We start from the raw sequence: 23,842 nt of genomic DNA, 5'->3' as shown, positions 1-23,842 counted from the left end.
AACAGGTGGAACACGCTCCTTTATATAATCGCAAAAACACGAAAAGGGTGCACATTACATCCAAATTCAGACCAATTGTTTGAGCTTAAGCTAGGATAAAAACTAGGTTTTTTCTTCGGGATATCAGGCCGGGCCACACCTTCCGCAGATATGGGGAAGGATAGCATCCGGCCGATCATGTGATCGAAAGAGACAACTTGCTGTGATGAGCGTGGTCCGAAGTGCTGAGGATGACTGGTTTTGTAACGGTCGGTTCCCTGTAGATCTCTAGGTACACTAATTGTGTCTCCACCTAATCTTTCAAGAGTATTAAGCATATTCTCGGCGTTTTCTTTTTCGATGATGGCACAGATATTATCCGCATACCTCTTCCAAAATCTTGCCGGTCTACTTTCAGATCAACCATGAAGATTTCATTAATTAACGGAGAGAAGTCAGGTCTTTGACCAGAATATTCGCACAAAAAGCCCTTGCCGACAAAAGACACCAAGACTTGTGACATTTCTGCGGAAACCATTCACATCATGTTCTTTCCTAGTTCATACATTTTTCGAAGCGCATTGATCCTATGAAGTACTAGGTTTGATACTTTCAGTCCGTTGTTTTCTAAGATTGGTTACCAATCCTTTATGAGCCTGTCCACCTGTTTCACGATCTGTGGAAGGAAATCAGCCACAACTTTCTGCTTCCCGAGCTTGTCCCTCATCCTTTTCTCATGGCGCTCTTTGCCAAATATAACTAGTTTTCTTGACCTTGACAATGCTTAGTCCGTTACTCCGTAGCTTCATTTGTTGTTCAATGATGGAGTGCAAGGACTAAACGAAATTCTCTGATGCGATGACTTTTGAGGTATACTGACTCAAATCAAAGCTTGGTGTTCTGTTATGATGTAGTTCTTGCAACTAGACGGAGTTTGCTGGCCTATGCTAGTGAACGATGCAAAGACGCATTACCCTAACATGTCCATCGGTAAATTAGGACTTAACCGTTGCCGGACGTAACCTCTCTTCTACCCTTGATTTGTTGAAAACTACAGAGGGCCACTAACGTTTCGGTTTTCCTTAAGCCATACCTCGGACGATCCTTACCCTTTGATTTTAGCACAACGGGGAGGTTCTGTTTTGTTCAAAGGCGATTTGTCCGAGAACTCTCTTTTATACAATGACTGTTTGTGCAGAGTCAAATGCTTACTCATGGGTAAGACTTTGATCTTAGTAGAGGAGCCTGCATTGGTTCATCTATTAAGGACTGGGCCCCAGTTCGAACGGTCCCCAATGGTCACTGGGAGAGTTAGAGTCTAGACTCAGATTCTTCACCGATGAGCTCAGGGTTGCTTCTCACTCAGTGGTTTTAATTCCATTTTAGCCATGATTAGCGGCCTTTGTTTTAAAAGTAGGTCGATCATGCCAGAGCCCCTTTTTATCGAGATAAGGCTAGTTGAAAGCGGGTTCACTTGGTACCCAGAGTTCACTAGTCACGGTCACGTCTTCGCCCCTGTGACCAGTCTTCGGTACATTCTTTGGTGCGGTAGCTATACCTTGGCTTACGGTTTTGATTATCTTTAACTACAGTATTCATCGTTGGTTCCCTGGCGGATCTTCGAGTAGTTGGAGTAGGAAAAAAATCAATAAGTTAATTAATCTTTGGTCCAAGTAATTTAAACCTCTATACTAATGCAGGAATATTTTTTTTAATTACAGAAAGTACACAAGGTCCACATGAAAAACGACTACTCAATCATCTTCTTGCAACATACAACACACTCGAAAGGCCTGTAGCAAACGAATCTGAACCACTTGAGGTAAAATTCGGACTAACATTACAGCAAATTATTGACGTGGTAAGTCTCCTTCTTTAAATCCATGTTACCAAAGTTATAATTCAAATATTCCTGAAATAATAAAAACAACAAAAAAATAAATAAATAAATACAAACCACATTAGGGCATAATAACTATTAATTATTTCAATTTAATCTAATATTTTCAACTCTCTTCAACTCGAACGGACAAACATTTGTCCAGGAGATATCACAATTGATAGAATTATATATTTTAATATTTAACATAATTTCAATAAAGATAAAGAGCTCCCAAAACAGGATATATCCATAGAATTTTTCAAACAAGATTTAATTAAAAACTAAAACGAAGATACGTATAATTCTGCGTGTGTATATTTTTTATAGGATGAAAAGAATCAGATTCTGACCACAAACGCGTGGTTAAATTTGGTAAGTGACATGTACCTGAGTACCAGCGACCTAATTTTTTTCCGATTTATTTATTTTTACTAAAATCAACTCTGTCAAAAAATAATAAACTCCCACATTTGTAATTGATATACGTTACGAAACACATAATAGAAAACTACTACGAAAAAAAAAAAAATACCCCAAAAAATTTACATATTGTTTTGATTGGAAACAATGAAAACAATACTAAACAATATCCTTGTTGAATCCTTGTGTGTTTTTCACCAAATGTGTGGTTTTCCATTGTTTCGGTTTAATTTTTTTCTTTTGTTTCTTCCACATTATATGAATAATTTGATTATCAGTGGTTGCAACGTCTTGAATCAAAATGAAAAGAGTGTGAACCGCATGTGCAATTGAAATAGTTAAAAATGGTTAAAGATTAATCAAATGAACAAAATAAACAATTAAAATTTAATTATAAATTTGAGAAGATATTGGAGGCTAGTGAAATCACCTCGGTTACTGCACTTGTTGAGAAATATTCTCTCTCAACAAAAAGTACCACCAGCAAAACTTTTCTGGATAAATTTTATAGAACTTCCATCTAAACCGTTGGTTGTAGGAAAAACTTGCGTTCCGATTGAATTTCATTTAGTACTTTTTCAAATTTGCAGATTTTCGGATGAACACATAACACCATATTTTATAGGAATCCTTAAAAATGTCAACTTTGGATGAACCGCTTAAGTTACCCTCCCAAATCAGAGCTCCCCAAAAAATAATTACTGAAAACTATTCCGAAACACACTTAGTAGTATTCCGTTCCCTCATTCTACTTTATATCCTTTTTGTTATCTCCTGAATATGCTTTATTGTCTCAGTGATCAGATCTCGTCAGGTTCATGTTAGAAACCTTCTAACAATGTTCATACCTTTTTAGTTACGTACAAGAAGCAGTGAGGCGAGTGGAACTATTGTTGCCCGCTGCGTGCTTCCATATTTCCAAAGGAATTCCAGGTAATTGCACCGCCTCCTCCTTCACTTTCTTTGAAGTCTTATAATATCAATTGTATCCAAGCCGAAAATTATGGCTGAAAAATCGCCATTCGAAGTCACTCAATGCTGTCTGAAGTTTCTACACTTCTTAGAATTCAATAATGTTAGACGGTGGTGGTTATACCCTAAATGAGTCACAGCGCAGTAACCACACCTACCGCATCGCTACCAGTTTGCCGGAGTGTATCTCAGATTCATCCAGGCCTTTCCGAGAAGCTTGCACTCCTCTTTAACTTCTGTACAGCCTATGCACTGTGAGACCAGAGTATACATGTCATTGGTGTACTCTGGCATGACACAGACAAGTGGTAACGAAGACTTGGAACCCTTGAGTAGTGGTAGTCACCTTCGATGTACTACTCCCATCAAACAACCCAGAAAGAACGTTATCGCGGAACAATCCCAACTCAATGCTGGTGTTGAGATATCTGCATTTCTATATTTTAGACAAAATAACGAAAGTTGTTTGCGACGGATAACATCGAGTTTTGTACCACCGTCGCCGAACGAAAACCGTCGAAAACCTTCTCGAAGTCGGTAATAAGCAGGTGGAGCGAGGATTGAAACGCCATATATTATAGCTGCATATTGCCCCACCACGATCCGAACGGTGGTAATGTGATCGGGATGTGATGGAAGATGGAACTATCGAGGTTTCCTCTTATTGTATTGCAGGATTATTTCAACTATAGGACATACAATCGTTAAACTTCCTATTCAGAAGTAACATGAAAGCAGAGATAGATCCAACAGGAGCCACTGTCCCAAACAGTGTCAACTTCGTTGAAGAATAGTTGCTGAAAAACCTTATAAAATGGAAGGCCCTACCCAATACATTGGATAAGGAGGACTTATCTTTCAGCATTATGCAGAAATCAAACAAAGACTTATATCCTAGCGGGTAACCCTTCCACTTGACAATGCTCATACTTGGACCCTCGTCAATGCTCAAATTGACATTTAAGGTACTAAGCTACATATTCAGAAGACAACGACAACCCCTTAATCCTCCCCATCAGCCTTAAACACAGAATCCAGTATGAGAATAGTCCAATTTATAGCATGTATCTTTCAAAACCAAACACTTCTTGTTCTTCTTTTTTCTTCTTTTTCTTCAGCCTTTGTTCCATTCACAAGCGGGATCGGCTCGTCGTGATCGGTTTCCCCATTTGGCTCTATCGAATGCCTGATCTGGGTGTAATCTCGAGGCTTTTAAATCCTCATTCGAGGTATTTAAATCGCTCAGTTCTGAGCAGATCACTGCCGCTGACAGTGATTTTGGCTGTTTCATGGGGATCGGTTGTCAAAAATTCACTTTTATTCAGATTCAATCTGAGACGGTGTTGCATAAGGCGATCACTCCATTTTTGGAGAAGTTGCTCGAGATCATTTTTGCTATAGACGCTAGCAAAACATCATCTGCATAAAACAGTGTATAGGGCGCTGAACATTGGATGTCCCGTGTGACGGTGTCCGTAGTAAGAACAAAGAGGAGTGGTGAGAGGGCGCTTCCTTGATGAACACCAACAGAGACACGAAGGGGTTTAAACCCGCCATACTTCGAACTTTACTTTTCGGATCGTGATAGAACAATTGAACCCAGCGCACGAGTTCTTCTGACACTAAGTGTTCTCGTAAAGCATACCAGATGAGTTCGTGTGGCACACAGTGAAATGTTTTCTCCAGAAATGCAATGTGAAGAGGGCGATGCTTCTCCCGGTGTCTTTCCATGAGTAATCGCCCTTCCTGAATAACCCCATTAAAAAAGTTCACTAACCCATAGTGTTGGGTCCCAGCTCTTCGCTTTTCAGAGCTCAGATGCGAAGTCGTCAGGTCCTGTGGCTTTCCCCGATTTCATTCGTTTCATTGTCTCCTCGACTTCAGTTGCGCTGACAGGTGGAACTGGTCCAAATGTCGGCAATGATTGTGGAAGTGGAGGATGAGCAAAAACTTGAGTTGGAATCTGCTCGAAATATTCTCGCCATCTATCCGTTGCGGCTCGACGGTTGCTAAGGAAAGTACCGTTCTTGTGTTCAATATTCTATGTGCGTTCGTTTCGGCTTTTGGCAAGTCGATACAGATCTCTCTCGTCATCCCGAGTGTCCAGTTTATCGTAAAGATTTTTGTAATGAACCGCTCGGGTGACAGCGATCGCTTTCTTTGCTTCACGGTTGGCATTCTTATGAATTTGCCAATTGGCGAGCGTTTTATCGTCGAGAAATTTGTGATAGAGGCGTTCCTTTTCACGCACAATATCGTCATTCCAAAGCCATATATCTCGGTTGATGTACCGCTTACCTGGCTTGGTGATCCTTCCGTTCCTCACGCTGTTTTATCGGTGGCTTAATTCGCAGGATGGCAATCAATGGCCGATGTTGAGGTGCGATGGTCTTATAGGGAACGACTTTGCAATCAGTGACGGTGGTAAAATATCGGCGTATTCAATTTGCTTTTTACTGTTCCCATTATAAAATGTAGGAAGATGAGACAATCGTTTTATGAACCATTTATTCATAAGTACAAAGTCATGGGTGTCCGCAGAATCGATTATACGCTCGCCACCCTCATTGCACGCTCCGAACCTGTTTTCTCTATGGCCCCTTTTATCGTCTGCCTTTTCACCCACATGACAATTAAGGTCACCGGTAATGATGATATAGTCATCAGCAGGCACGTTGCAGGTCTTTTCATTGAGAAGTTGCCAGAAGGCATCTGGCTGACCAGTCTGCGGTGCGTACGCGGTAAAAAAGTGAATAGTGCAATCAACTAATATAATGGTGAACATCAGCCGATCATCAAATCGTTCGACTTGACTCTGAGATGGCAATGCCAACACCGTATTGAGTGTGTGGGTTACCAAAATAGAGAAGTTTATAGCCATTTTTACCGCGTTCGCGTTCAATATAGCAGCTTTTGGCACCAGACCATGGGTTTCTTGCAAAGCGCAGATATCAATGCACCTTTTCCGAAGGACTCTTGCAAGTTCCTCGGTCTTTGCAATTAGGGTGCCAACATTTAGCTTGTTTGTTTTACTCGGACTAACTTACGTACTTACGTCCTGACGCCATCCATGCATCAAGAATCCTTGCCCATTTCTCGAAAGGACTGGGGCCCGTCCTGCCGCGTTGACTGTAATGGACGCCCTAGCATTTTTTCCGAGGCTTATGACTCGATCCGATCATCTTGTTTCTAACGATATTGGATGCATTTTCTTGGTCGGCCTGTTGCGGAACCTGTCAGCAGGAGAGATCAGCCAGGATTTAGCATAGTGTAATAACTCCAACTATACTTAATTTATATCTTTCCCTGGTCTCAGCAGGGCTACATAATTTTAGGGACCTTTATTCTACCAACTCCATAAACTGGCGCTGCCTAAAACTGCAGGCTGATCAGTTTGGTTATAAATACTCTACGACTGCATCGCGAACTTCTGACATTTGAGTACATCTTCTGTGCAACCGTGTTATAGTTGCTTCTGGTAGTTTAGCCTAGCAGCTATCATCATTGGAGTATATTCAATAGCTGAATTTGAAGTGATGATGTGGCTCCGTTGTCTGATGCGAAAAGACATATCCTTATGATGCCTTCTGGCGATCCTTGGTACTAGGGATATCTTTCTCTCAGATCACGCAACCAGGTAGCTGAGTTCGCTGTTCTTCGGCAGGGACTTGCTGATCAGGCTTTAATTGACCGAATTGAATGATTTGTTTATCAGGAATAATCACTGCGAATGATAAATTGTAGGCTCGTTAAGCCCTCTAAAGTCTCAACAACGACTAGAAGGCACATGGATCCGCATGTCCAAAATTCTTCAGGATATTTGCCAGCTTAGATAAAAGCACTAGCTACCGACATTTCTGACAACACTAAACATATATCTGGCTTCGAATTAATAGTCAGCTGGTAGTATTGGCGGCACATCTAAGGGTCTCTGAAGGGAGTCGTCGCGTCCATCCTCCTGGGTTTAGGAATGATCGCTATGATGGTGGTGTTCACAAAGTCTTCCAAAAACCAACATCCTCTTGCCTGCGTCATTGAACTTCAGCATTCTGTAGCTCACATTCTAATGCCTCCGTGGAAAGCCAACTTGTGTAGTACATCTTCCAGCTCCACCAATGTGACAATATGCCTGTTTTTCGGGTACCGTATTCCCTTGTGCAGCACGCACTTAGGGCCTCTGTTACATTCCTTTTTCTCCACACCTTCTCCATCGGTCAGATCAATCAACAACACGTCGGTATATCATTGCAAAGTGCTCATCCAACAAGTATCTTAAGGATCTCTTCAAAAAATCTGCTCTCTAAGACGGCAACCGGCTCATTCAATATAGACTTTCCCTGCGTCCACCAACTTGCACTGCTATTAATATAATCGTTGTTGTCCGTATATCACCCAATGCATTTCTGAGGTTGACAAGTGACAGTTCTGCTGTAAGTCCTGCAGTTTGAACTACTACTCTAAGTACTGGAGATTCATGCAGATCTCATGCTTTTGAGCAACTCTTCACATCACTTTTTTTGCTTGGCTTCGAAGGCCTACACTGTCGCTTTCACTGAAAATTTTCAGCTTCAGCATGAGTTCTCCTGGTTCTTGCAAATCGTAATTAAGTTTCACCTTTCTCAGTATTAAGATCAAAATTAAGATATACTGCCCATGTTAAGTTAGTAATAGTGCCCTTAAAACAAGGAAGCATTCCCATAAACCACTTAACCGCAAAATGGGAAAATCATGTTAATGACCCCAAATAAGATCTAAACTTGAAAAATCTCCCTAATTCCATAATATTGACTATCCCATATATACTGGAAAGTTTGGTGAGAATTTTCTTGTTATTAGCAAAGTTGTAGTGAGTCAAAATTTCATCTTTCGGGAGAATATATTGAATGCGTGTACATTACGAGCTACGATCTAGGTACGAAAGTAATCGTCGTGAAACTAAATAATCTTATATTATAAGTCCTCAAAACCTCTCATATATGAACCGCTAAGGTTCCGGTATGCGAGTTGCTTCGGCATAACTTTGTTGCCCGCCTATTCCATTTATCAATCTCTGTCTTCCTCTTTAGTCTTTGTCCTATTCCGTAGGGGAGTCGATTCGTAGTCGGCGGGAATCTATACCAAATCATTTTGTCAACTGGTCTTTTAGGTTTACCAAAGCACTAGAATGACTCGTTACCATTGTGTTAAGTCTGACCAGACCTGATCAAGATAGCGTTTTTACCTAAAATTGAAAAAGTAGCAAAAATGCTGGGGCTCAAAATTGTCATTAAACCAGCAGGCTTCTTCTTTTAGCACTTCATGAGCATGTGTAGACTTCCTGATGTAGAAAGAAGAAAACCCCATCTGGAGCCATACTAGCATTTCTGATTGGTTCCTTCAAATACGAGTTGATGGTCCATCGTGGATAGATCGAAGCAGTCCTAGTCCTTTCGGCGCATCTGCAGGTACATTAAGGCTACAACAGGAAGTATAATCTTATTCAAGGATCTCGTTAATGAGCTGAATGTTTCATCAAAGGTTCCTACTATCTGTCTGTAGCTAATGATATAAGCCAGATGTACCCCTTATACTTTCTCTGCAGTCTAGGAGTAAGTTTACATGGCCGTTTTGCTTTATTGCTTAGGATTCTTTGGATGTTTTCTAGTTATCCTTGCTTACTTTGGTAAGATCACCTCATCTCTGCTCAGGAGATTCTCTTTTCTTGTTAATTTACAATTGTCTGCGTCATTCAATATAACCGGATGAAAACTGTTGGAATCTTTCCAGTCTGTGTCTAACGCAAGTTCCTCGTGGTCTTTAGCGTCATGTTGAGCGCCTGTCAGAATAGGTCCCTTCGCTTCAATAGTTACGGTTATCTTCAAATATAGACAAGCAATACATAGATTTGGTTGTGCCCTCTAACATTTCATAAAAGGGATGTTTCTTGTATTATTTCCATCTAAAGATGACGACTTTATGCAGCCCCAAACTCTTTCGTTCCGGAAAAATGCAGGTTAATCTTTCACCTTGCTGTTTTAAATAGATAGGTTGAAATTTCCTCTCTAAAAGTTTTCAGGAACGTCAAGGGGTTAGTCCCACTTTTTTAGGGTTCGTTTGGCATTTTGCTCCTCACGCTACTTCGGCCTGCTAGGTTTATAGTGTGAAAGAGATCGTTTGCTGCTTCGGTTCACATTTTAAGTAAGAACCGGCTTATGAGGAGTGAAGTTCGGTCTTGTTCCCTCATTCACTCGACCGATTTACTTGGAACTTACAAGCGGGCGTTTAGCTGACTGATATGCCTGTTGACAAACTCAAGCCACTGTCCCCTCACAGGGTTTCCATGCCTTTGTGAAGGACGCTTCCAAAATAAAGTTCTTTACGCGGTGGCCGGTATCTATCTTTCATTTGGCCAAATAGATTTCTTTCCAGGGTCTAAAGTCATCTTCCGGAAGAAAAACATGCAATGTTCCAAGGATTTTCCAGGATGAAATTGCGGAAATCAATAGCACCTTTTGAATTGGGACGTATTCCAGCTTGTTACTCATCAGCATCCAACGAAAAACGATTCCATGACCACCACATTTGCTTGCTTCTGGTTTATCGGTACAATGATTTTGAATCCCATTTTGAAAACGGTCCTCCTAATGCTTCCGATTCTCATCCACCATTGCTCCTCATATAATCTCACTCACAGGCTGCCTGAGATCTGTGTAAAGCCGCGGAATTTGCTCTAAAGTCAAAAAGATTTCTTTTTAATTCGAGTGCACGTCGCTGTTACGTCTCTGTGCTTTACGTGGGTACCTGTCTCGGGGACTTAATCCCACGGTCTTCTTAAGTCCATGGCTTAGCATTCATACGGGTGGATGCAAGACCTACCTAAATCTTTACCAAACTAATGAGTACGGCACCCGTGTTGAAACGCAACACCACTTTGAGGCCCGAAGGTCTATGTTCGCTTGAACGTAAACAACAACCCCCATGAAGCTCCCACTAGGGGGCCAACCAACCACCAAACATGTGAATTCAGGGACTATCCCGGTTCCCATGGTACCAGTATACCCCTGGTAAGGTTTCGTGACCTATTGCCACTTCAGATGATTCCTCGTGCAGGCTCGGGTCTGATCGCCCCAATTAGGCCTTTGGAGCATTCGCGTACGTCATCACGGCCGGCAAATCAATGTGATACAACGTCTCCCGAGGTTCTTCTCGGCCACTTGGTTTCGTTTCGGCCCACAGAGTTGCTGCCCCGTCTTCCTTACCGCCACCTCTGAGCACCAATTGAAATGCAGATAGTACTTTGGCGGGGAATCCTCTGATATATTGACTCCAATCACACCAAACCTATGATCCAGAAAAAATGGGGAACTCAATGGGCCGGCCTCGCTGCAGAATAGGACAAAGACTTGAAAAGGAGAATATTGGTCTCCGTTGTGAACCTCGATATCGATGTTGCCTATCCAAGTAACGTGGATGAGCTCCACATCCCAGCTTAATTTTGTAAAAGTCTTAATTTGGGGCCGTCTTAGGTACTGACCAACTTTCTGGATATTTGAGAGTTGCGTGTTTAATATTGTTTGCTATATAATTCCTTTAATTGGTAAAAATCAACTCATCAATGAGAAAAATTGTTCATTCAATGGATTTAAGTTTGTCCACATTAGTCTCCAGTTCCTCCCTTTTTTCGCCCCGTAAAAAGTACAGATAAGCCAGCTCCTCTCTGCTCTAAGCTGATTTTCCAAGTTGACTTCCTCTATGGATAACCACCCGGCTTGCCACCCGTACGAAGCTAAAATCGCCGTTTGTCTGGAAAGTCGTAAGACAGCCCTCCATGTTTCATGCAAGAAATACAAACTATGCCTCTTTTCGATCTTTCTCAAATAAATAATAAATCTGGTATTTATAAATCAATTCCAAATCAGCCTAAATTTAAACAAAAACTAAACAATCTGAAATTACAATTTGTACTAAAAAAAAATTGCTTTTTTCGTGTATAGTTATCAGAAACTGGTATCTACCTATATTTGTTATTGTGAAGGAATTTTGAAAAAAAAAAAAACATGAAAACTTGCCTGCATATTTATGTCGCTAGCTGGGTACATGTCATACGGGATATTTGCATGCATGCTACTATATATATTATGATTACAATGAAAGGTATAAATATAAATATATTTTTGTTTTCCACCTAATTATTTTTGAATCATCACAAAATAGCTCTCAGTTTTTTTCAACAAAATCCAAATTGAAAATGAAAAATTATAATTAGAAAAGTTCAATATTTTTTATATGCCATCAAGATCAAAATTGATTTTTGTTGATTACACTTGATTGCAAACAAAAGTTTTTTTCTTGATTTTTGGCTTATTAAAATGAAAACAACTTTTTTCTATTTAAATTTTATTTTTTCTAATTTATAAATACACAAAAAATCGGTTTAATCATATAAAATCCGCAAGCAAAAATCAAAAAGAAAAGTAAAAAGAAAGAAAATATGAATCAGATGAAAAACAAAAGAAAAAAACATGATGATGATTTATTTATGTGTGTTGATATTAGTTATTATGTTATGTCTTTTCTTTTATTTGTATGGTTTATGTTGTAGGACGAGAAGAATCAACTCCTAATAACAAATATTTGGCTTTCCTTGGTAAGTTAATAACTAGATGAAGTCATTAAATAATTAAATCGCTCATATTTACACACACGGCATTTACTTCCTACTATTTATCTACTCAATATATTTATGTTTTTTGAATAAAACTTGAACGATAAGAATTTATCAATTCTATATGATTTTATTGATGAAAATTATAATTTTTTCCCATCTATATTCTCTACTAACTATCCAATATACTCTATACAGTAGTAATATTGAATTCGAAAATATATACTATATTTGATATACATATTTCCCTATTATTGAAATGAAACTGCAGTTTTGAAAAGATTAACATAGATATATATACGATTAGTCTTTATGTAGTTGATAATCTAAAGTACTAATTATCATTAGTAAGTTGCATTTTTTCAATTAAGTGCTTTTCATCTCTAGACGTACAATGAGAAAACAATTGTTTAGGTTTTATATTATAAATTCGATAAATTTCTCCCCCTTTTACGATGAAACCTTGCGAAAGAAAAAACAATTTTAATTTGCCACTTGACGCTTTTTGAGACTTATGATATTAGTATATTTCACAGCCCTGAGATAATATTATTTCATTTCTAAAAGCATTATATTTCTGAAATCTCGAAACGAGACAATACCTATCTGAATGAGTAGAGTAATATATTTTTAATTGAATGCTAATGATAATTTTGCATAACATGGTAGGAGTATACCAACTCTTCATAAAGCAATCCTCATAAATCAAAAATACCTCATTCGTCTCTGTCGACCGTAAATCATTCTGATATCTCTCATATGCCTCCCATATCATTACAGAAGCATTCTTTGGAATAATTTTTCCAACGTTTTCAAATTCTCAAACATTGAATTAAATTATCACCAGCAGCAAGACAACTTGTTATATTTTTCATATCTTTTAACAATGGAAGACATCAGGACATGATAAGTCCTGCCAAGCCGTGTGTGTTAAACGATAACATTTAAAATTAAACACGAATTGTCTTAAATAAAATTCTTGTAAATAATGCGTGGTCTATCGAAATTTTGCTTTTGTTTAGAAGGTTGATAAAATTATATAAAAGATACATTCAACGTAAAAATCAAACCATCTATTCCAAAAGCAATCTTTCAATTCTATTTAAATCCTAAGCGTAGAGAACAGCAAAATTTCCAAATAAAATCCTATTGAACTTAATAATCAACTCCCAAGAATGGTGAAACTCCATAAACTTTATCATGCCACGCATTAATTTGATGATATCCTAATTAAATTCAAATAAAAAAAAAACAACATAAACCCATTTCTAATGCTCATAAAATCCTTCCTGGAACCATTTACCTTACCATTCTTATCCCCTCCAAAATATTTACATTTTCAAAGGCATGATTTTATTTTTTCGTTGCTTAAAAGAAGTACAAGTATTTCTATCGCTTTAATTTATAATTAGTTTAGTACTAATTTTATATGTTATATATTTTAGTTTGTTTAGAGAATTATATTTTAATTTTTTGCACTTTTATTTCTGGGATAAAGTAAAAGATAACTTGTATTGTGTTTGTGATGCATGATGTAATTTAGAGTTTTCAGCTGATGTGTTCAATCTGTGAACTGGTGCATGTATCTTATGATTTTGGCAGCCATAGATTCTATTGTCTAATTCTCTTATCAACCTTTCACAAGTTCGTTCTATCCTTCCATCTGTTTGTACCTCACAAACTTCTATTTCGATTACATTCAAAATGATAAACGTAGCAAATGAAATTTTAGCCGACGTTTTCAATAATTACAAATAATTATAATAATACAATAATTTAAATAATTACTAATAATTTTTAGATTGCAGCAAATATACCACAGGAATATGATATTTAATTATCAGTTTTATTTATTTTTTTAAGGGGGTAAGCCAAAAAAGCGGTCAAATTTGGCCAAAGTCTATGAGTTATATTCCAGCTCAAGAAACTCCTATTTTTGAAGAAGTGTTCCAGTCGCTTTCAGAGTCCCCAAACGTATAATGATCAAAGAACTGCTTAATATAACTATAATCTTGAAGAATTCTAAAAATCCAACACTAATGCCCTCTCACAAACCCTTAAGTTTTTTCCTAATTCTGTCAAGGCTTTGGAGGCATTCGAGGCGTCAGCCAGTACATAACCTAATCGAAAAAATAAAGACCTGGCCTTTGCTAGATGCCGCACACGCCTACGACTGGGTTTCACATGATAACTCTGTATACAAAATTAGGTTTAACTGCCGCCTCAAACACATTGTCATACACGACGACTTCGATTCGTGTGAATCTAAAGTCAAGTTTGAAGTACCTCAATGTTTCTGCTAGGGCCGTTATCCTTTATACTTTAAACCATCTGAAAGGTGTTAAATGATGCCTAGTCCAATGGACAATAAAAGGCCGATTAGCCAAATCATGCCATATTAAGTTCACACTGTTCAAAGGACATCTATTTCGATTGGGTCTTAATAACAGGTAAGCCACCACTATCTCCATGCCATAGTATCTCTTTTTTTTGGTGACTCAACTATCCTCAAAGGACAGGTATCTAGATTTGTCATACCACTTATGATATCAGAGTCTGAAACCGATAGACCAATAGAAGTCGTTAAAAAAATAAATTGTCGCCACGGAAGTGAAGAAGCATCCAGACCGTATCTATAATAATAATAATCGTTGACGCAACAATCCATATTGGATCAGGGCCTTGAAGTGTGTTAGAGCACTTCATTCAAGACCGTTACGGGACACAACAGAACACTGTAGGAGTAGTGCAAATAGATTCCGCCAAAGAGCTGCCAGAGCACAAGCCGCCTGGCCAGTCCGTCAGTCCGCTCATTCATACGGTCAGAATGGGTATGGTACAGGCTTCCAGTATCGCCAGTCCTTCCGCTTGGAATGCACTGATGAAACCGGATACATTATGTATACCTCAGAAAACTCCCTCATCGACTCCACAAACCATCTTTGATTTTTCATTGAAGAATACTGTGTCGAAACCTTGCAATGTACCGCCTACCACTTTGCCCTGGTTGAAAAGTCCACAGGAGAGTGTCTGGTGACGTTCGGCTTGCCTATGGTATAGTCCATATAGAATACCCAAAGTTCCCGAGGTACTTCAGTTAGATTGTTCCTATAGCCGTAGGATCAGTATCCGGACTCAGGCAGTCTGACAGCACTACATGCTACAACGTATTTATATGGAGGTCTAGGGGGAGGAGGTAGAGAGTACATTGAGAGCAGCTGTCGGACAGGCCTGCAGGGGCTCGGTAACGCGCGGTTCTTTCAATCCGAATAAACTTCTTTCTATTGTACTTTTTGAGAGAGCCGTACGTTAGGATGGGATGTACCACATCGGTGTACATTCAGAGCACCATCCTCGGCCGGAGACCCTATTTCTTTGCAAGGGTCCCTGTTGCAGGCATAGAACGCTATTCAGGCCTTCTTATACCTTAGTTCAATGTTCAATCTCCACTTTGGTTCGGATCCAGATAATTTACATTGGAGGAAAGTGCCAATCATTCAGCCACGGGATTTGAAATTCGAGTACCCTTGTCTGGGTGGTGAATAGCATCAATTCCGTTTTGGTTGGATTTGTGTCTAGTACAGCCACACGTTTTCCAACACTTATTCCATGATGTATCTTATAATGAAGGGAAATATCCCTGACACCAATATCACCAAATCGTGGGCGTATGCCACTACCTGCACCCTTTCTGCTGTTCATATCCGTTAAATTCCATCAACTATCAACCAGAGTACGGGAGAGATGATGTCACCCTGGGGCGTCCCCTGTTCACAACTGGCTACCTTCCAGATCCGACTGGATTATCCTGGTTCGTAGCATGGATATTATCCTATTCGAAAGATACCCCTCCAATCCAATACTGATCAAGGCTTCCTTGATGGCGTTAGTACTAACACTGTAGAATGCTCCCTCCATATCCAGGAAGGCAACTAGAGTATACTGCTTCTACTGCAGTGACCGCTCAACCGTACCAATTACCTAGTGGAGAGCCGCCTCTGTGGACGGTTCTCCCCAGAATTGACCTTAAGTGGATGTCCAGGACGCGACGCTCTAGGATCTTCAACACAAAAGAGGTCAGGCTAACTAGTTGAAAGTCCTTTGCAGATTCATTTCTGCGCCTTCCCATTTTTGGTATGAAAACCGTGCGCGTAGTTGCCTGTACTATTCTATTTTTCTATTAGGTGCACCTGCTTGGTCACCACGGGGTCAGGAACGGTTCCCACTAGGTAGTATAGCGCATTGCCATCCTTCAAGTCACCCTTGTTACTGTCGCCACTAGGCCACTGCTTAAATTTTTAACTTGGTGGATATGCATATTCTGAAATTCTCAAAGGGTCATGTTACCTTCGGCAAAATCCATAATCCTAAAAGATAATTGTGTATTGTGGCCATAGCCAACATTTCACCTGTCTTTTTGCGTAGGTCACGGCCTAAAGGCCTGCTCAAGTAACTGTTGATGAGCTAATGCCCAGTGGAAGATTCACACTTCCATAACTCAGGGAAAATAGCTCTTTGCGCCGTCTTGTTCCGTTCCGCAGTCAATTTTTTCCATGACGTGTCTATCACCACGGCCATCTTCATAGAGGGTCTGCGTGTGCCTTGATGGTGGAGCACTCAGAGTGTAATGGTCCATTGTACTCGATTCCCCCGTCTAACGGAATATCCTGGATTGGTGTTTGTGGATGTCATGCTACCTCCTGCAGTTGTAGCACATCAACACTGAGGTCCATAGGCGAGGCCCTCACATAGGAAATGTTCCGTTGATTCTGCTTCCTCATTACAGGAAGGTCACGTATCATCTTGGAGAATTCCTATTCTAAACATATGTCCAGCTAGTGAATTATGGCCTGTCGGAATGCCTACAATGCTTCTGCAACTCTTCCCGCTTTTCGACAGGAAAAAACTTTGTCATATGTTTGTTTGGTTCTGACAGGGAAAGTTTGGTGTATTTTGCAGCATTAAGACACCTGTCATTATGAGAAGTTTGTTCTCAGTTTTTGATAAAAGCATCAGCCAATGCTACCGGCACCCCAATTGCTGGTTCCGGTCCGAGCATGGGGGAAATTGAATCCTGTTTTACTAAAGCATCAGAGATTTCATTTCCTTCTACACCACAATGACGGAGTAACCAGAGTAGTTCCACCGTATTGAATCTAGAAGCAGAGTTCAATCGATTTCTACATTCTTGAACGATTTATGAAGTAATCAATGCAGCATGACTATCGCTACAGATTGCGGTGAGCCTGCCCTTCAACCGCTCATCAATCATCCAGGTTGTCACCTTTAGGATTGCATACACTTCAGCCTGAAAGACCGCTGTATGATGTCTCAAGGGAAAAGCCCACTTCGAGACGTACATAGACTCCTGCTCCAGAACCCTGTCCTATTTTTGAGCCATCGGTGTAGAAGACGCCAATATATCCTAATACACATTCTTCTGGTTCATCCCAATTTTCTCTTTGTTTCAAGATAACTTCATATCTTCTACCAAACAGATGTATGAGGATCAGAGAATTAGAACGCATTGCGAAAACTGGATTCAGTTCTCCCAACAACTCTTCCAATGCTCTGTGCCTCCCGTGTTCATTGTTTTCCAATAGAGCTAACCGAATTAGTCTATGAGCTGCTCTCATTGCAGTGATCTGAAAAAACAAATACAAGTGTGGCGAGTTTACAACGAAAACTCTTTTGTTTTACCTTAACGCACCTCACTACGGATGCATGAGTAAATTTTGGCCTAAGGATGGCGACATATATCCACGTTATTACCTGAGGCCTAAGTCCCCATGTCGAGGCAAAGGTCCGCCTACACAGTCCATAAGCTATGGGAGCTCGTTTCATTTTTAACTCTGCAGGTTTGTTCCAAAGATGCTTCTTGTCTAAATAACTCCCATATATTTCACTTTTTCGGCTTTTTCGGGATCTCGACCACCAACCAGACCCACCACGTCATCCGCATAAGCTTGAACGTGTATTGGCATACTTTCCTTCAGGGTAGCCTTTCGTCACAGGCCGGCCATAGTCAAATTTCCAGTTCCTCTCATTAAGGGAGTTGCTGTACTATCCTTTCTGGCTTACCAAGCGGTAGACACCGGTTGCAGGTTTTGCACTGAAGTGGAGAGCCTGTCTTCCACACATTTCTCCCTGGGGGAATATGAATCTGGTGAGGCCTCCAAAATCTGTGCCTTGGCCATGAACTGATTTCTCAAAGTCACTGGTGGATCCGAAGTCTGAGACTTCTTACCACTTGGAACGTTGCAATCCTTTGTTTCCATCTTCATGTGTTTGTGGCCACCCTTAGTGTAGTAGTAAACAATCATAGCCTCCCCCACCATGACAAAGTGGTGCCTAAGGAGAAGTTTATAAAGGGTAATATTTCTTAAAAAGTTCTCTCTTACCGTGGAAATGTTCTCACCTCTCGGCCTTTTGAGACCATCGGCTAGTCCGGACTGCGCTTTTTATTTCGGTCGTCCCCATTTTTCTTTAGGGAGATTTTGAGATTCATTGCCGACTGCTATCTTTGGCATAGTATAGTGTTAAAAGCCCAACCTATTTGAACAATTGGGTTCATTTAATCATCATCATCAACAGCGCAACAACCGATATCCGGTCTAGGCCTGCCTTAATAAAGAACTCCAGGCACCCCGGTTTTGCGCCGAGGTTTACCAATTCGATATCCCTAAAAGCCATCGCTCCATCTCAGGCAGGGTCTGCCTCGTCTTCTTTTTCTAACATAAATATTGCCCTCATAGACTTTCCAGGCTGGATCATCCTCATCCATATGGGTTAAGTGACCCGCCCACCGCAATCTGTTCAGCCAGGTTTTATCCATAACCAGGCGGTCGTGGTATCGCTCATAAATTTCGTCGTTGTAGGCTACGAAGTCGTCCATCCTCATGTAGGGAGCCACAAATTCTTCGGAGGATTCTTCTCTCGAACGCGGCCAAGAGTTCGCATTTTTTTTTTTTTGCTAAGAGCCCAGGTTTCCGAGGAATACATAAGAACTGCCAAGATCATAGTCTTGTACAGTAGGAGCTTTGACCCTATGGTGAGATGTTTCGTGCGAAATAGTTTTTGTAGGCTGAAATATACTCTCAGCCAACAACCTTGTGCGGATTTTATCGTCATAACTGCTATCGGTTGTGATTTTCGACTCTAGATAGGAATTCCATTCTCCGGACAATATAGCTCTTTGGACCTTTTCTAACATCACGGCCATCTTCAGAAAGTCTAATGTTTCGCTCAGGCGCTGTTAGTACGCCACTTGCGATCTTCATCATGGGATAGGATTAAGCCAATTGCCTGGTTTCCCTTGTTCCTTTTACGACTCTCATTCGCCCATGGTCTCCAGAGAAAACCTTTTTCCTGGTAGGGCTAATCTCTCTATGTCAGACGTAGTTTTATCTACACACTTTGTGTTCCTATTGTTCTGTTCAGTTTGCAAAGGTTGGGATTCGCCTTGAATTGAGCCTAAGGCTATAGCAAGAAGACTATGCACAGGAGGAGCAACTTCAGCGGTAAAAGGGCACGGAATCTCATTGTGCACCTTTCAGATAAGGACGAGATAGGTAAATGGTATCGGTGTGTCTGTGTATCGATGTCACCTAGATCGTTTTCTTGAGTTTGAGTTGAGTTTCTTCATCTTACCCCAGCAGGAAATGGATGCACTGGAGACATTGATCTTGGATGCATCTACTTATTTGCTCCTCACTTCCTTGTAGCGCAGACATAGACCAATTACCGAGAATATTGCTTGTTTTTGCTTCCACCAAGTTTCCTATAGACGAATTTTGAAGCATCATTCGCTCAGTGTTTCCATTAAGATCTATTACCATTAATCCAAAATGAATGTCTATGGGAACTCTGTATTAGGTTCCTTCTGGGATGTGGGAAGTAATAAACAGCTGTGCACGCCTCTTGTTATGGCAGATATTTCCGCGTACTCGCAGCAACTCGTAGTCATGTCCCACGTGGGCGCACATCAATCCACTGTAGTTCGTACATGGCATTAACCCCAGACCCTATGCGCGGAATTTGACTCCCGCAACTCCCGTTGCAGTCGAACGTGTGCTAGACTTTTTCGTCTCCATAAAATTTCAAAGAATGTACTGGGGGTTGAATCTCCGATGTATAGTCTTCTTGTTCTATAGATACATCGCTACCTTCGGTGCTTAGAGACTGGCTCGGTCTACTTTTTAGGTTCACTTTTCGATGTTGCTAGGTTAGTGTTTGTTCTTTTTTTATTTCAACGCTCTCCTGAAATAAATGTCCTATTTAAGCGATTGAGTTCATTAAGTAAAGTTTAATATAAAAATAATATTTGAATGTAATCGTACAGAAGCATCAACCATTTTCTCCCATATCCCAAAATTCCTATCTAATTTTAAGTACACAACTCCACATCTCGCTTAAACCAGCTAACTCCAAAGAAGTCTGCATGTAAAATCTAATTCTTCTGCTATTCTGCTTTTATACTAACCTCACCATAAGCTATTGAATTCATTTGAAACATACATCACATCTTTTTTATAGTTAATCAACAATAAAAGATATTTTAATATATCTAACATCCAAAAAATACTTTCCCTTAAACCATTACACAGGAATGGAATGACTACAATTTACGATGGAACGACTCAGAATACGGTGGAGTTAAGGATTTACGAATAACGCCAAACAAACTGTGGAAACCCGATGTTCTTATGTATAATAGGTGAGTACTATCTGAGAAACTGGACCACAAACAAGATATGACTGTACCAAGTTAAGAAAGCCCCCAATCAAGCCAAAAAAGATCAAAGAGGAATATTAAAATGACTTCTGACTTCGAAGTGCAAATGCCAAGTAAAATTATAAATTTTTGTTCATACTTTTGTATGGTTTCACCGACTCCAGGTAAGATATAGCAAAAATTCATGTACAAAGGCTTTAAATGTTTTTGTGAACTATCCCACTATTGCTTTTCTCGTCTGTTCCAACATGCACTACATTAACCTGACTATGTTTCCGCATTTCTCGTTTGTTATTAGTTTTATTTTTTGGCAGCTTTTGAAACTTTCACTGCTTTCACTTTCTTCAATGTCAGCACTCCATAATTTATGTTACTTTCATTTCTCAAGGATACTGTTTTTGGTTGATGTTTATGTTGCACATGTTCGTAATTCTGTCGTGTCTCGTTTCATCAATATTGTGTTCACTTATATTTTTATGTTACAATCATGGGAATAAGAGTAGTTTAAATAACAAAAAATATATATATAATGTGGTCTAGTGGGAAAGTACATTGTCAGCTTGCCGTTATTGTGGGCCTCATATAAACAAATGAAAGTTTTAAACTTCAATATTAAAATATGATAAAAATTCAGATATTTTCAAAAAGAGAAGAAATAATATTCAAGTTTAAACCTTATATTTACCACTATATTACAATCAATCGTTTATTATTTCATTGGGCAACCGCAGAGTATTTTTTGCCTGCCCAATGCAATCTACAAACGCAGAAGGTAATATCTTGATAAATAGCCACTAAATTGTTAATAAAAGACCTACTCATAAAATCAAATCCCTCAAGGTACAATTTATATAAAACTTGTCAGGACAAAAATAACATAAAATCATATCTTATCAATTATTCAATAAAAGAATTAAACAATTAACAATTAAAAGCAAAATAAGCGAGGAATCACGATATGCGCTCCACTAAAAAATATTGCTCGGTGTTATTTCATGTCAACTTTTTTTCCGTTAAAGTTTTTCATGTAGTTTTTAGATATTTTTTTGCAAAAAAAAGCGTTTAAAGTGTAACGTAATTAATTTGAAAAAAAAAGTATTAAATGCTTAAAATAACAATTTTGATGCGCTCGAGTCAGATGAATCGGAATTTTTTTTTTCAACAAAAAAAAATATAAGCTCGAGTAAAATAAAGCTTAAATAAATTAAATGTTTAAAAGATATAAATTTTAAATTTAGATAAACTACACATATGTATGCATTTATATATGTGATGTGCTTGCCAAAAATTTGTGCTTATATTTGTACAGAAATAAAAGTAAGAATGGAAATTTTAACGTACTTGGTTATAGGTAAGAGTTGATATACACATAAAGTTTCTTTAAAAAAATAATAGGGTTTTACCATTCTTAAAAAAAAAACCTAACAACGTTCAAGATAGTTTAGAGCTGATAGGTAGCGTACAATTATCATTTAAATTTAGTATCATTGATGTTTCTCCTGAAAATTACATTTATATAAAACTGCTACACATCCTTTTCAGAGTTTTTGTATGCTTACTTTCTAGTAAACATTTATAACAAAACCTGATCCCTTAAATTTACACTAAAGAATGAACAGCTGTATCTCATTGTACATCACTAAATCCTTCTTTTCTCTCCTACTTTTTGCACATGTTTTTAAACATTTGTCATATCTTATCCTATAAAATGATACCACCTATTTATATCCACCAAATCATTTCTGCAACTATAAATAAATATAAATCTGGTCCAAAATCATAACAATTAACAACTTTCCTCATTCGTACATAGTCCTTGGATAACCCACTTTCAGCTGAAGAAAATTAGAGTAAAAATAGATTGAGCAAATTAAAAAAAGATACAAAATTTTCATTTTAAGATGAAGAAGTTATTATAAATCTCATAAAGGGAATATAGATAGACGATGGTTACTATATTATTCTATGGGACTGAAAAATACAAATATCCTTCTTTTCATGCCCAATAGCCATAATACTCGAGTGATAATTACAAAAAACTGTTAAATTACCAAAATTAGCACAAAAAAAATATGAAAAACATTCATAACTCACTTTGTGTTTCCCTATGACAACCTTAAGAAGGTTGATAATTTCAAATATTTAGAGAAAAAAGTACTTTTTCGTTTGCATATAACGTAAATTATTTAAAACTGCTTTAAAAATTCTTTGTTTTCTGGCCAAGCAACAAGTCATTCCTTACTCCCTTAGTAGGTTCTATTCATGCCTGTTTCAGGATGTAGTTTTCTTCCCCGACACCTATAATATCCTTAAAATTACGGATGCACCCTTTCAATTCATTTTACATACTTACATCTTCTTCTTTTTCTTCGGCCTTGGTCCGGTTCACAAGCGGAGTTGGTTCGTCGTGATCGGCTTCGCCATTTGGCTCTAGCCTTTTGGTCGTTTACCATCGACTTCATTGTTCAGACCAATCTTAGCAAGAGAATTCTCGTTAGCGCGAATTGCGTAAATATACGCCTCTCTTGCAGTTTTTCCACGATCGGTGCCATCCCATATCGATCTTTAACATCTTCGTTTCCATTACCGCAAGACGTCCTTCATTATCTTTTATAGTCGGCGAACACTCAGAACCATAGAAAGTGACAGAACGGACGACATTGAGATAAATTTTAGATTTGACATGTTCGTTGATACGTCGATCACAAAGAACAAAAGTTGGAGAACGCCACTTCATCCAGGTTGCGTTAATGCGTGAAGCAATTTCGTAACGTAGTACTCCTTTGGCTGATAGCATTGACCTGAGATATTTAAATGATTCAGTTCTGGGCACATCACTGCCGTTCACAGTGTTTGTGCTTGTTTCATGGGGATCGGTCATCAAAAATTCAGTTTTATTTAGATTCAATCTGAGACCTTGTTGCATGAAGCGATCATTTCATTTCGGGGCAAGTTGCTCTATTAGACGCTAGAAAAACATCACCTGCATAAACCAGCCTAAAGGGCGCTGGACGTTGGATGTCCGGTGTGACGGTGTCCATAACAAGCACAAAGAGGAGTGGTGAGAAGGTGCTTCCTTGATGAGCTCCAACAGAGACACGAAACGGTTTTGATACACCCACCACACTTCAAACTTTACTTTTCGGCTCCAAACACTAGCCATTTTTAGGCCCATTGTACTCTCTCCGTAAGCCGCCCATTCAATGCCTTC

The 23,842-nt window shown here is 39.1% G+C and overlaps 1 protein-coding gene across 6 annotated transcripts in view; it reads left to right on the top strand.

Moving 5' to 3' along the window:
• LOC119652303 (neuronal acetylcholine receptor subunit alpha-7) overlaps nucleotides 1-23,842 on the top strand; it is a 171,467-nt gene that overhangs the window by 84,357 nt on the left and 63,268 nt on the right. For 5 of the 6 annotated variants that reach the window (XM_038056312.1, XM_038056310.1, XM_038056311.1 and 2 more), the window contains exons 3-5: nucleotides 1,701-1,840; nucleotides 11,835-11,879; nucleotides 20,504-20,613. In XM_038056312.1, coding sequence (XP_037912240.1) covers nucleotides 1,701-1,840; nucleotides 11,835-11,879; nucleotides 20,504-20,613 — 295 coding nt within the window. Of the gene's footprint in view, nucleotides 1-1,700; nucleotides 1,841-2,188; nucleotides 2,234-11,834; nucleotides 11,880-20,503; nucleotides 20,614-23,842 lie in introns of all 6 variants that reach the window. The other variant, XM_038056313.1, reaches the window with a different exon arrangement.

This window comes from Hermetia illucens, chromosome 3, assembly GCF_905115235.1.
Source record: "Hermetia illucens chromosome 3, iHerIll2.2.curated.20191125, whole genome shotgun sequence".
Classification (NCBI taxonomy): Eukaryota; Metazoa; Arthropoda; class Insecta; order Diptera; family Stratiomyidae; genus Hermetia; species Hermetia illucens.
The sequence above is the reverse complement of the archived record's forward strand: the minus strand, read 5'-3'. Positions and strand labels throughout refer to the sequence as shown.